We start from the raw sequence: 13,975 nt of genomic DNA on the forward strand, positions 1-13,975 counted from the left end.
CATAGTCGACCACAGTTGCTTCGTAGTCGACCGATAAGTTGGTCGACTAATCATAAAAACATACTACTAGTGGATAAGATATATCAGATAAGATTATTGCGAATTTAGATAAGGTTTTTATTTAAGTTTACTGTGTTAGCAATGTACCTTGGAGATTTATTTACCATTATGTGTTGTGTTGTGTTACCATCCAATTTAGTGAAATAAACTTTAATTTGAACAACAAATATTATATATTATCTCATACTACATTTATGGATTACACAACAAATAACACAACTTACAGACATATAACATACACGACAGTTAAACAGAAAACATACGAACACACATACCTAACATTCATGACTGTTAAACACATTTTAAACACAAAGAAGAAGCTAATCATCACTCAAATTGTAAGTGGAGCCAAATTGTGTTGAGCATGAGTCTTCAAGTTTTCCTTTACCCTTGCCCTTTACCAACCCCTTCGGCTTTGCCTTTGTTTTTGAGTTACACTTGAACTTTTGTTTACCATTTGAAAGATCATATTGTGCGGTGCAAGTTGATCTAGTATGTCCATATTCCAAGCAACGACTGCATTTTCTTTTATATTTGAAATTGTCTTTTTCCTCTCCTTGGGATGGTATACGAGCAGTACTCTTCGGTCTACCCGATTTTCGCTTTGTAACCAATGGCGGTAGGACGGTTTGTAGGTGTCCTGGATCTATCCATTCAGAAATATGATCTAGCGGGTTAATATCTTCCATGTATGCCGACTTGTACGTTTCAGTGTGGAAATACTTCTAAACGTGTGTAGTAACGTTACGTAGGACAAAATACCTTGCTACTGCCATTACATGTCCACAGGGTATACCGGAAAACTGCCATTGTTTACATGTGCAAGTTTTATCTTGTAGATTGACTTTACCGCCTTTTTTCATATCCAATACCTCAAACTTAACTTGTGATATCGGTTTGACAGTCCAACTAATAGACTTACGATTTCTTTTACCCAGCTTACGCTCTGCATATGGTGTGACAGGTGTTGTTAAACCATCAGCAGTGTTTCGGTGTTCCCAAAACCATTGTTGAACTGAAGCTCTAAAGAATTCAAGAAGCATTGTAATCGGGAGTTTCCTTGCATGAACTGACAGTGCGTTCATTGACTCTGCACTATTAGAAGTTAGGTAAGCATACCGAACACGATCTGCATGATGTCTAGACCATCTGTATATGGTGTGACAGGTGTTGTTAAACCATCAGCAGTGTTTCGGTGTTCCCAAAACCATTGTTGAACTGAAGCTCTAAAGAATTCAAGAAGCATTGTAATCGGGAGTTTCCTTGCATGAACTGACAGTGCGTTCATTGACTCTGCACTATTAGAAGTTAGGTAAGCATACCGAACACGATCTGCATGATGTCTAGACCATCTGTTGAGGCCAACAGTAGTGAGTGTACGTGCACTGTCTGGGATAGTCGATCTAGGTAATGGTCGACTACAATGTAAACATGGTGATAGTCGATCCAATGAAGGGTCGACTACTCATCTGCACACTGGACAGTTTATATAACTTACCAACTTGCATAAATGAATTATATAATAAGAAATTACCTGCTTTTGTTGACGGATATGTTGTTGTAGGTTTTGTATCATAGAATGGAGTTTTAAAATACTTGTCCGATGGACGCCTCTAGAAACATATAAACTCTGCACTATCTTTAGTGTCTCACGTGTAACACGGATGCCAGCCTCAACCCGATCACTCACCTCCTTAATCTCCTTAGCATGTTTGTTTTCCTGATCATCTAATCTCTCTGTCAAATTCTTAATCATATCCGTCAACTCCTTCTTCGTTTCATCATCAAACTTCTTCGAATCATCAACTTTCTTCACCGGTACTTTAGCATCGGGGTTCTTGAAATAATTTACACTAGCAACCCACCACTCACACTTAACCTCTGTCTTGGTGGGCCTCAAACGATTGAGAGGTCGTTCTTCGTCCGGGATATCATCCTGTCATACACATATACATATACATATACATATACATATACATATACATATACATATACATATACATATACATATACAGTTACAGTTATATATAAATATACATATACAGTTACATATACATATACAGATACATATACATATACATATACAGTTACATATACACATACATATACAGTTACATATACATATAGATATACACATACATATAAGCATAACACATACATAAATATTTTGGTATAATTATACTCACCGGGAGTTGCATCAACTCAACGTACTCATTCCAGCCCATGACTTTCTTCTTCTTCCGTTTCCAGTGGATTCCACGAGGTATGCCTTCACTTTCCGGCTTGAAAGCATATGCTTCTATTCGGTGTTTGTATGCCTCCCATATCCACATCTACAAACAAAAACCAAATTTGGTTAAATATGAAACATGTTAATTGCTTAAAATTTATAAGTACGGATTACTACCTTAAACGCCCAAGTGAAGCCGCTCAAATGGTATGTCATTACCCCCTTCCGGGTTTTATCTGCTACCCTCTCTTTATAAGGTACTAACACGTGATGCAAACTATTATAAAGTTTGGTCCATAAGAAAGAACCCTACGGATACTTGTTCATCAACTCAAAGTCCTCTAATAAAAGAAGCATGCCATCGTTTACGCTATCCCGCAACTGCTTCCCAAGGAAGCATAAGTTAATTATCAACGCAATGGCGACTATGACCTTATCCTTGTCAGTTCCTTTCAACTCATCTTTAAAAAAGGCGTCGTGAAACTCCAAAAGATGACGTTGACCACTATGTCGTTTAATAAAAACACGAGATGAAACCGAGTGGTCAAAATCCGACCTCTCTTGACCTATCCAATCTATAAAAGATGTAACTGGACCAAACCGCATCCCGGTAACCAAGCAAAACTCACGTCTACCACACCTAATGACATGGTCTCGGGTAACTCGAAACCATAGCTCTTCTGGCTCCTCACATATTTCGCGTCCGTTGATTACAAACTTTTTCGGACGGTCTGATTCATTAATAAGCAATTTATGTATCCCGGATCATTGTCATCACACTTTATATCTAACCAATGACCGAAACACGTCTCTCTGAAAATCTTTGTCTGAGCCGGAGTGAGTTTGTTCTTAATCTCCCTTATAAGAGACATCTTGCTTCGAATGGTGACCTTGGCCTCGAACCAAACCTGTAATCAGACAATGATAATGTCATTATACATAAATGTTAATATACATACACATACATACAGGTACATACAATTGAAAAGCAAATACACTATAGTCGACCTTCTTTCTGGTCGACTACAGTTTTATTCAACTATAGGCGACCCAAAATGGGGTCGACTATAGTGTATGTTTTTGGCAGTCGACCCTTTGAATGGTCGAGTATGCAAGTGATCTTCTAACCTAAGGCATCCCCATAACCATATACAGATATATACACTTTAGCAAAAACAATGGGAGAATTATATATCTATAGTTACATATACATATACATATACATATACAATTACAGATACCTATACATATACTGACATGTACACACATAGATATAAATACAGGGACCCATACATTGATATACATATATACACATATATACACATACAGATAAACTAACATATACATACAACAACGAAATAGGTTTTACCTCAATATCTGTCATCTTTGAAGGGAACTCTTGATTGAATCTAGGGACGAAATAGATACACTGACGATGGAATTAGGGTTTATCTACAAACTATTGAAGTGATCTCTTGATTGAATCTGCAATGAATGAGGGTTGATGAATCAGGGTTCGTAACTAGGGCTTGTGGAGCGAATTTTTGTTAGAGTTGAAATTTGAATTTTGTTATCCCAACTCGCTATTTCAGTGTCTTTTTGTATACTCGACCATCATCAAGGTCGCCCGTGTTTTTTGGGGTCGAATACAGTGGTCGACCGATAGCCAACAGAAATCGACCTTGCCAGTTATAAACGGTGGTCGACCACATTGAAATTTGGTGTGGTCGACCGGGTATAGAGGTAGTCGACCCAACGGGTGGTCGACTTAATGGTGTAAATAGACAAATTTTTTTTCTAAAAGTGTATTTTGGAATAAAACTTTTTTAAAAAGTGTATTTTGGGGAATTTCCCCTAAATTAAGGCAACATATATTTATAGGAAAAGAAATGGTGCTAAACGATGTTTGTTTTTTTATATTTGTGTTTTATGGAAATTGACTTTTGTTTAAGGGTTATTATTTTGTGTAAGTATAATTAACAACTGAATTATGTGAGTTTGATTTGTTAAATTACACAAGATTAAATTATGCGAATTTAATTTTGTAATATTTGTGCAGGAGTGCGTTAACCATTCTTCTTGTTTATATCAAACCTTGCTTGTTGAGATTTATTATCTGGTTGAAAGCTAGTGTTATTATGCTTTTATGTAATATGTAATTTTGAGGGCATTATTTAGTTGTTATTGAACACGGTCAAATTGATGTCTTTATATTGTGTAAATTTCACTCACTTGTCTGCATTTGACTGAATATATATATATATATATATATATATATATATATATAATGTGAACATTTCAGATTGAGCAGAAGAACCTGACGTCTCGTGTTCCACCAGTATGTGACCGAATAAACCTTCTTTCTACTAAGTATCCATGGCTGGTTATTCAGAACAAGCAAGCTGATGGTGAAAACCACCCCGGAGGAGAACAGAGTTTATGCATCGTTCATGACAAAAAATCTCGCTTTGATTGTCGAATCCCTGAGTTGGTTGGGAGGCGTATCCGAGGGTGTTACCATGGTTGGGTGATTCTATCCAACAAACACAATGTCATGATGTGGTGGTCACTTTGGAATCCGGTTACTTCAAAATTTATTTGTCTCCCACCATTGTTTCTTAAATCTGGGGATGATGATTTTAGTTATTGTTGTCTGTCGTCTGATCCCGATGATCCTAGTTCGATCCTCTTGTTACAAAGATGTAATAAACCGAAGTTAGTTGTATGTAGGTTAGGCGGTAAAAGAAAGACATCAAGATGGATCGGAATGTCATACGCGAAACAGCTTAAGAGCTTAGAGGAGGATAATGATGAGGATTATCATGATGATGATATCCTAAACTGCCTGACTTGTTCGAATGGTAAAGTATATGCCTTGACTATACGCAATTGGTTTCTAATACATGTTGACATTGTGGTCAGCGATAAAGAGGAAGAGGAGGAGGAGGTGGTGGTTGTGATAAGTTTATCGAGAGTTAGGGAATGCCCTATTCCTTTCATCTTTAATTGTAGTCTAGACCCTTATTATGTGTTGAAGGGCTATGGTACAGATTTGTTCTGCATTATATTAGGTTTCGATAAAGTATCAAGTAGTAAACTAGTTGCTGCAAATTTGTTCAAATTAGACACGACTAATGATGCGACTTCAACATGGGAGGAAATAAAAGACCTGAAAGATGCTGTTTTTTTTGTGGATCATATATTTGTGTATTTTACAACCATGGACTTACCTCCGAACTAGGAGGTTATATACATGTGCGTTGTGATTTGGGCAATAAAATATTCTCATACCACGTTAAAGACAGAACCGTATCCATAATAGCTATGATTTTCCTTTAAATTATGCACACTATGTCTCACTATGGGAATGCAGGTACCAATTTAAAAATATTTATTAGTATGGACTTGTCACTTAAATATATATTTATTATTTGTTGTTTTTTTTTAAATTCCTTCATCTAAGTAGTAGTAGTAAAGAAATATTATTATTATTTTGGATATAATATTGTGTAGGTTAGAAGGTGGTCAGGATGGAGAAACCAACTACACAATTGAATATGAAGTCGAAAAGGTCATCACGGATGAGATAAGTATAACATCGTCAATTACAAATGATGATGATGATGATGATGATGATGATGATGAATGTAATATCATGACGAATGAGTCACTCCTTGTCACTATTCCCTTTCATATTTTGGAAAAGATTATGGAGACGTGTTGGCATCGAGTTCTTGAAGTTTCGTGCTACATGCAAATCTTGTCATTTAGCCGCACCTTTGATGCGTATGAGGGATGAAGCAGCTTTAATGAAATTGCGCTCATATTCATTTGCTTCACCCTTGCTAATGGTGGTTGATGAAAATCGAGGAGGCATTATGAATCTTACAGATCCAGTATTTGGTGACAAGTATATTATGAACACTAGTCATGATCAGGAGGAGATAATTATATGTTGTTCTAGATACGGTTGGCTGCTGCTATTTTATACTAACTCAAGATACTTGGTGTTCTTCAACCCCTTCACAAGGAATGTTCACAAGCTTCCTAGTACGTCTCTTTGGTTGGAAAATTTGTGTTTTTCAGCGCCTCCTACTTCCCCAGATTGTATGGTCGTTGGATTTACAACACAAGATGATGGGCAAGATGATGATGTGCGGCATATGTATATTCTCCACTTTGTATCTACTACTACTCAAGAACCATTGTGGCGCATAGTTGATCTGGATTATGGCCCCGATGCACCATACGCCTTTAGATTTCCAACATTCCATGGCCCACATCTTTATGCCCTGTGTAATGAGGGACGACTTGTTGTTTTTAAAGAGATAAGCCAAGTACAAGTACGTTCCTCTTGGGAGGAGGTTGTTGCCGAAGCTCCAAAATCTCAATTTCAATGGATGACGTGGGCAAGAAGGAACACACAGTATTATCTAGTGAAGCGTGATCAACATCTTTTGCTAGTCATCCTTGGCATATATGGAGAATATCTCGAGGTATTCCAATTGGATGATTCAACAAAAGAGTGGGAGAAAATAGATTCTTTAGGTAGACACGCCATCTATATTTCTGATACAACATGTTGTTGCATTGAAGCAAGAATACCAAAATTGCAAAACAAGATCTACTTTCCAAATTTGCATACCGAGAATGGGAAGATTGTGTTTTATTCACTTGACAAGAGCGATTACTATGCCTTTGATGGTGACAAAATTGAAGCAACTGCTTGTAAAACAATGTTCTTAGGAACCAAATATCATCTGAACCCTTATGCGTGGATAGAACCTAGTTGGTGCTAGCTAGTTCCATTCAATTATTTTTATATAAACTAGGCATTATAGTTTGTTTATTCTTTTTTGTTCATCAAAACTTTATTTGTATCATGAACTTATGCTTTTAAATTTGAATTGGCCGATTGTGTATGACGTTGGATGATTCCACAAATTAAGTTAAATTTAAATGTTTGTATGCTTTTGGAATTTTTTATTTTAAACAGCACTGGGATTTGTGAATGATTTTATTAGGTAACATCTGCGAAGGTGTTGATTAGGGAACATTAAATTTAGGTTACTCTTATTATCTTTTATTTTTATTTTTAGGTTACTCTTATTCCTAGAGCAATAAGAACTGGTATGATTGTGAAGGTGTTGTATTGGGCGGGTTGGAAACATGTCAAAATGGGTTTCAATCCAATTGGGTAACTATTGGTATGGTCTAGAATTAGTGAAGTTGGGAAAACAATATGAGTAAATGTGCTATCAAAAATGGATTCGGGCCATGTTTTTGAATATAGGCACATGACTTGCCCTTTGTGGCGTGATGTCTTAGCCGGACCTCTTATACTTTGTGAGCTGTACTATTGAATACTAGGCACAAGTCATGCTTCATGCTGAATTCGATTTGTATTGCATACAATCCCAGATTTTCTTTTCTCTAGCGCGATGGGAAATCCAATCAAACAATTCTTAACTATAGTGTTTACTTTTATATCTTTTTAATTAACTGATTAAATCTTGATGATTTTGCTCAGAGTTGTGATGAGATGTACAACATTAATAGTATATATTATGACTTGTATGTGAAAGCAAACAAGACGTTTTTTAGAAGGACAGAAAAAGGTTAGTGGTTATTGTAGACACACGTTGAAGGTTAGTCCTGAAACTAAAAGTTACTCGATTTCGTTTTCCCTTTAGCTCAACCTTGAAACGTAACTATCTGATGTTGGTGGTTATTGTAGACAAGTGTTGAAGGCTACCACAAGTTTACCGTCAAAACATGAACATTTGCATAAGTGTGTATTAGATGTTTTGAAAGTTGAATAATAATAATAATCGAGATTGAATAGTAAGCTGAACAACAAATATCACCTAAACATGACTTCAACACTTTGTTTTTCTATAGATTTGTATTTGTATTTATACACACATGTCACATGGCTGCATATCTTAGCTTCTTGTGTTTTATACTTGTTTGTAGATTGTTAGTAATCGTTTTTTGTTTTTTTTTGTCATGAAGCATATAGGAATCACCCATGTGGCAGAAAGTTTAATGTATTTTACCTTGGACTAAGTACAAGGTAATTTATGAACTTCATGAAATGCAAGGAGCTGCTTCGGTGTACAATATTTGAGGTAAAAGTTATACGGAGTATTTATTACGGTCCTTACGGAGTACTTGCTACCTATTATAGCAATATCAAATCTTAGAAAAGAGGCACTTGGTATAGAACTGAAAAGATGGAACATCTACTCTACTTACTAATAAATCACGGGTTTTTGCCCAACCACTGCACGAGCTGGAGTTTTTTCTTCAACGCGCACAAGTTTTATATATGTTCTAATTTTACTCGCTCCATTTTGGTATTGTATTGGTTTTGTTATTTACGCGTAGTACAATAGACTAGAACCAATAAACTATGCTTTTGTACTTTGACTCAGGCTTGTGCGTCATTGGAGCCAAATTATCAACCTCCAGTTACATTTGTTGTGGTTCAAAAACGTCACCACACTAGATTGTTTGCCAATAATCACCGTGATCACAGTTCTGTAGATAGGAGCGGAAATATACTCCCTGGTATGTGTCTTTGATTACTATACTCATTATTTCATTTCACTTATAGTTAAATATATAAAATTAATTTGATAGCAGTTTTTGTTAATTATTTAATAAATATTAATTATTAATCATGTATCTGCAGGCACTGTTGTTGATTCCAAGATTTGTCATCCTACAGAGTTTGATTTTTATCTGTGCAGCCATGCTGGCATTCAGGTAAATATTAATGCCACTCACTCACGATTTCGCCTGCTACATGATGTTTCTTTTAAACATTTGTGTAGTGTTTGGAATTATAAATTTATCTGTATTAATGTTAATAATATCAATAACAGGGTACAAGTCGTCCTGCCCATTACCACGTGCTATGGGATGAGAACAAGTTTTCAGCTGATGATCTGCAATCTCTCACTAATAATCTCTGCTACATGTATGTTCATCTATCTTATTCTTTGTTTCTATGGTTACCTATGGGGCGGTTTTTTTTTTTGTTTTTTTTTTTAATCTGTACTGATTTATGCTTCTTTTAACAGATATGCTAGGTGCACTCGCTCTGTATCTATCGGTGAGGTTTCACTCTTTTTTACGGTTCAGTGAAATTAATGTTAATTGTGTTTCTTATATGTTGCAAGATGGGCGCAGTTTGACAAATATTTGGGTCAAGCTAATCAGAGGCACTTTTTCCCTCTACTCAAAAGCTTGTTTTATATAAAGCAATTTTGACAAATTTTGCACTTTTGACCATATTTTCTTTTGGATTAAAGTTATAATTTATTTATTTTACCCATTGAACCTTGTTATCTGATAAGAGTACAAGACATTTGCATGTTTTTGTTAGACTGCACCTATTCAAGAAAAGCAACCATAGTCAAATTACCTATTTAGGTAATTTGACTTTTTGGGATCAGAAGATATCACTTCATCCTTTCCCGAATTAGAGTATCACAAGACTGCATAATCCAAACAAGTAAACGGCTAAAGTGCAGCCTGTCAATAACAGTTGACAGCTCTTTTTCCTTATTTGTAATGGGGTTCCAAAAGATAAATGGATCCTAACCAAGACTAGAAATAGCTGTTAGTATCTTGAGTGTATAAGAACACTCATTTCATGTAACTTAGAACCAATACAATTGTATCAAACAAATTATTATTCAATACAAGATCGGTTCATCAAATTATTGTTTTAACATGGTATCAGAGCTAACGGTATCGATCCTTTGATCAAGATACTCGTTTTTGCTTCAATCATCTACCATTGTGAATGGCCACCATGTCTAATGACGGCAGCCAAACACCCTCAAGCCAGCAAAGTCAAATTGACGAATTAACCAGTCAATTGGCAAATCTCTTGAAAAACAATTACCAACAGCCCAAGATCTCAGATACGTTAAAATAGGCTTGAGTCTAAACAGCTCAAACTATGCATTGTGGTCAAGAATGATGAGAGTTGCCATTGGAGGTAAATCCAAGGCACTTCTCAAACATTTAACCTCCAATCCACTCGATAGTAGTCATGAAGAATTCGAACAATGGGAGCAAGAAGATCTCATTGTATTCTCATGGCTGATACAAAATATCGAGCCCAACCTTGCAAGCAATCTCACTTCTTTTTCAACCGCCAAACTACTATGGGATGCATTAGCTACAACCTATAGTAGTGGCACTGATAAGCTTCAAACATATGATTTGTATGTCAAAGCTACAGAGATGAAACAAAACAACCTCAATCTTGAAGAATTGTGGATCCGAATGCAAGGAATTTGGGGTGAACTCGAAATCCGAGACCCAAATCCATTGGAAAGTGCTTCAGACATCAACAAATACAACAAAATTAGGGCTGAACAGAAGCTCTTCCAGTTTTTAAAAGCTCTTGACCAAAAACATGACACAATCAAGAGAGAGCTCCTCAGATTAAACTCACTACCAACGGCAGAGGAAGCCTACGCCACCGTGAGAAAAGAAACAGCCCATCGACAGATTCTAGGGTTATCACCAACTGACCCCTCAACCAATCATGGGATTGCAACCGGTTTGGTCACAATCGATGGCAAAGAGTCATCAGTTCATTTAACCAAGACCCACCGGAGTGGTTATCAACCAAAAATAGACAAAACAAAGCTTAAATGTACCAGATGTGGTAAATCGAGGCATACCATCGATAAATGTTTTGAGATTAAAGGGTATCCAGAGTGGTGGCCAAAGCAAATCAAGGGTAAAGCTTTGACGGCAGTAGCAAGTGATGAATCCAACACCACCACCACTAACGACGGCTTCGGTGGTATAGCCATCACCCATGTAACCGCTGGTATAAACCTCAAACCCTTCTCTTCTTTATTTACAAATACAGGAAAATCACATAGGTTTGAGTCTAGAAAAGATAAAGCATCTGGGGAAGAAGCAATATCTTACTTCGATGAGAATGGGAAAAAGAACCCACGTAATTCTGTAAGGGAGATGATATATCCACACTCCTTTTTTATTCATCCACCATTATTATAGGTAAACTTCCTAAAATACCCTTGTGTTATAGCAGTAATTACTTGTTTATTTTGTTATCACCATCTCTCTCTAAAACATTGCATATGTTCTTCAACAACTCCATTTCTTCAAACAATTCTATATATGTTATCTGCTTATGTTCTTAATACAATAGCTTAAGTTGCACCCTATTTTAGTAAGATTACTTCTGGAACGACAAAAACATAAAAGATTTTCAATTTGCTAAGTTAATAGTACCTTACCAACATATATATGATATGAATATTACAAAAATTGTTAGCTTTTTAAATTCTGGGTAAGAATTCTTTTTTATCATATACATGTGTTGATCTTTTTCTTTCAAAAATTTACAAAATGAGTGTCTGAAGCTAGTAAAAGAAATCACAAATACAGCCGGAAAGAAGTTTCCGGTCAAACTACGGTAAAAATCGGTGCAAAATTTCTTGACGATGTAGGTGTTGGCTACGATGTCGACAAAATAATCCCTTTTATGTTGCCGGAAAAATACAAAAGGTTGCCGGAAAAGTTAATTCCGACGAAAAAATTCTGGTTGAGCTTGAATGGCGCGTCAGAAGTCCGGTGATGGTGAAATCATATTTGGTTGATTCGGGAAAAAAAAATCAAGTTTAATAGTGGTAGTGGTTTCAATTTGTTCTTAAACAAAGATGGATGATGATCTATTAAATGATGGGATGGTTTTGGATATTAGGTAGATAGAGAACAAAATGATGGAAGTGGTTTTGGGGTGTACCGTATGGTAGTACTCTATTTGACAATTCCAGTAATATGATAGGGGCATTTTAGGAAGTTAACAAAAATGATGGTGGATGTATAAAAATTGAGTGTGGATATATCAATTCCTCCCATTCTGTAAGTAAAAAGCAAGGGACGGTTGGGAACAGTGAAAGGTATCCTAGGCTAGTTAAGGTTAATACCGTTGGGCCAAACTCTAACAAGTTTGTTGGGCCTAATAACAATCGGCCCACTGAAAAGGGATGGGTTAAGATCACAAATAAAAAAGCCCAACTAATTGTGTTAACAGGCCTGAGTACATGGGAATTAATATTGGGTCGAAAAATATTACTAAAAATATTAAAATTGGGCCCGATTTCATTCCGTGTCAAAATAAGTATTCCGTTTTAACAAAAATTCAAAGAGATCTTCCCGAAGCAAATGTTATCTCAAATAATTCTAAATCGAAATCTTGGATTTTTGATTGTGGGGCAACAGATACTATGACCTTAGACGAAAACGATATTATTTTCAAAACAAAACATAGAAAAAATAGGATTCAAACGGCTAATGGGGAAATTGTCAAGTCAAAAGTGGCGGTACCATTGAAATTTCACCAACTATTAAACTACCTAATTGTCTATATATTCCAGCTTTATCTCATAAGCTGTTATCGGTAAGTCATGTTACAAAAGAACTAAACTGTAAAGTCCTGATGTATCCGACTTTCTGCATCTTGCAGGATATCCGGACAGGACTGTTGATTGGTCGTGGCATTGAAAAAGGGGGGTTATATGAAATGCCCCGTTCATATTAATTATAAACGTTTCATATTAATTGGTTTCTTTGCGAGGTTTTGACCTCTATATGAGACGTTTTTCAAATCTTGCATTCGTTTTTAAAAACAACCATAACCTTTATTATTGAATAAAGGTCTTAATGACATAATTTAGATTGTCTATCAAAGACAATCTCCTCAAATAAATAAGTTTTTACACAACTCATTACAATATGATCAAATATATTACAACAAATACTCCGAATGCAAGTTTAAACAATATAAACAATTATGCCGACTCCAAATCTTGACCTTGGGTTGGCATACGACAGCGGAAGCGTTTTTAATATTCACCTGAGAATAAACATGCTTAAAACGTCAACAAAAATGTTGGTGAGTCATAGGTTTAATTTCTATATAATAATCATAATATTTAATAAGCCACAAGATTTCATTTAATTAAATGCGCAGGATCATTACAACTGCAAAAATCATTCATACGATGAGTCGCCTGGTAACCGACCTTAACATAGAGCGCTTAAGATATCTGGCATCATACATTCCACTATTCAAATGTATGACAAGAACCCTTCGAAGTACTAAAGCATTTCCACTATTCGAAAATGGGGGTGGTTGGTGCCCGTAGATCTACCTTTAGGATTCGCGTCAGTTAGTGTTTTTCACTAATTCTTAGGTTACCAAGCATAATAATAATAAGTACAAATATCCGGTATAACAAAATAATCGTAGAATGTAGTTCCATGAACTTGTGCTTATTTTGTAAAACATTTATAAATTTTTCATGTATTCTCATCCCAAAATAATTTAGATAGTAAAAATGGGACTATAACTCACTTGTGATGATTTCCGAATAGATAGTGGTAAGACTTGGCCTTTGACAAATTCACGAACCTAATAATAATATTCTTGTGTCAAGATATATATATATATATACAAGTATCATAAGCATGGAATATTAATTATATATATATATATATATATATATATATATATATATATATATATATATATATATATATATATATATATATATATATAATTAATATTCCATGCTTATGATACTTGTGATAATTTTAATTGTCCATTGTTAGTATTCCAAC

The 13,975-nt window shown here is 35.5% G+C and overlaps 2 protein-coding genes and 1 long non-coding RNA gene across 3 annotated transcripts; all 3 read left to right on the plus strand.

Annotated features, from left to right (window-relative positions):
• Positions 1-5,234: 5,234 nt before the first annotated feature.
• LOC139852847 (F-box/kelch-repeat protein At1g57790-like) lies at positions 5,235-7,173 on the plus strand. Its single transcript, XM_071842182.1, has 2 exons — positions 5,235-5,663; positions 5,804-7,173. Exon 2 carries the CDS (start codon positions 5,953-5,955, stop codon positions 7,087-7,089), a length of 1,137 nt encoding a protein of 378 aa, XP_071698283.1. The 5' UTR covers positions 5,235-5,663; positions 5,804-5,952; the 3' UTR covers positions 7,090-7,173.
• Positions 7,174-8,827: 1,654 nt separating this feature from the next.
• LOC139853067 (uncharacterized) lies at positions 8,828-9,274 on the plus strand. Its single transcript, XR_011761271.1, has 3 exons — positions 8,828-8,863; positions 8,988-9,061; positions 9,181-9,274. It is a non-coding gene; the product is annotated as an uncharacterized lncRNA (long non-coding RNA).
• A 1,011-nt stretch (positions 9,275-10,285) lies between these two features.
• LOC139855268 (uncharacterized) lies at positions 10,286-11,344 on the plus strand. Its single transcript, XM_071844505.1, has one exon. The coding sequence runs from the start codon at positions 10,286-10,288 to the stop codon at positions 11,342-11,344; it is 1,059 nt and encodes a 352-aa protein (XP_071700606.1).
• Positions 11,345-13,975: the final 2,631 nt, after the last annotated feature.

Source organism: Rutidosis leptorrhynchoides, chromosome 6, assembly GCF_046630445.1.
Source record: "Rutidosis leptorrhynchoides isolate AG116_Rl617_1_P2 chromosome 6, CSIRO_AGI_Rlap_v1, whole genome shotgun sequence".
Classification (NCBI taxonomy): Eukaryota; Viridiplantae; Streptophyta; class Magnoliopsida; order Asterales; family Asteraceae; genus Rutidosis; species Rutidosis leptorrhynchoides.

Excerpts from the sequence above, each read along its gene's own strand:
- LOC139852847 (XM_071842182.1), top strand. The coding sequence starts at position 5,953 with ATGAGTCACTCCTTGTCACTATTCCCTTTCATATTTTGGAAAAGATTA.
- LOC139855268 (XM_071844505.1), top strand. The coding sequence starts at position 10,286 with ATGAGAGTTGCCATTGGAGGTAAATCCAAGGCACTTCTCAAACATTTA.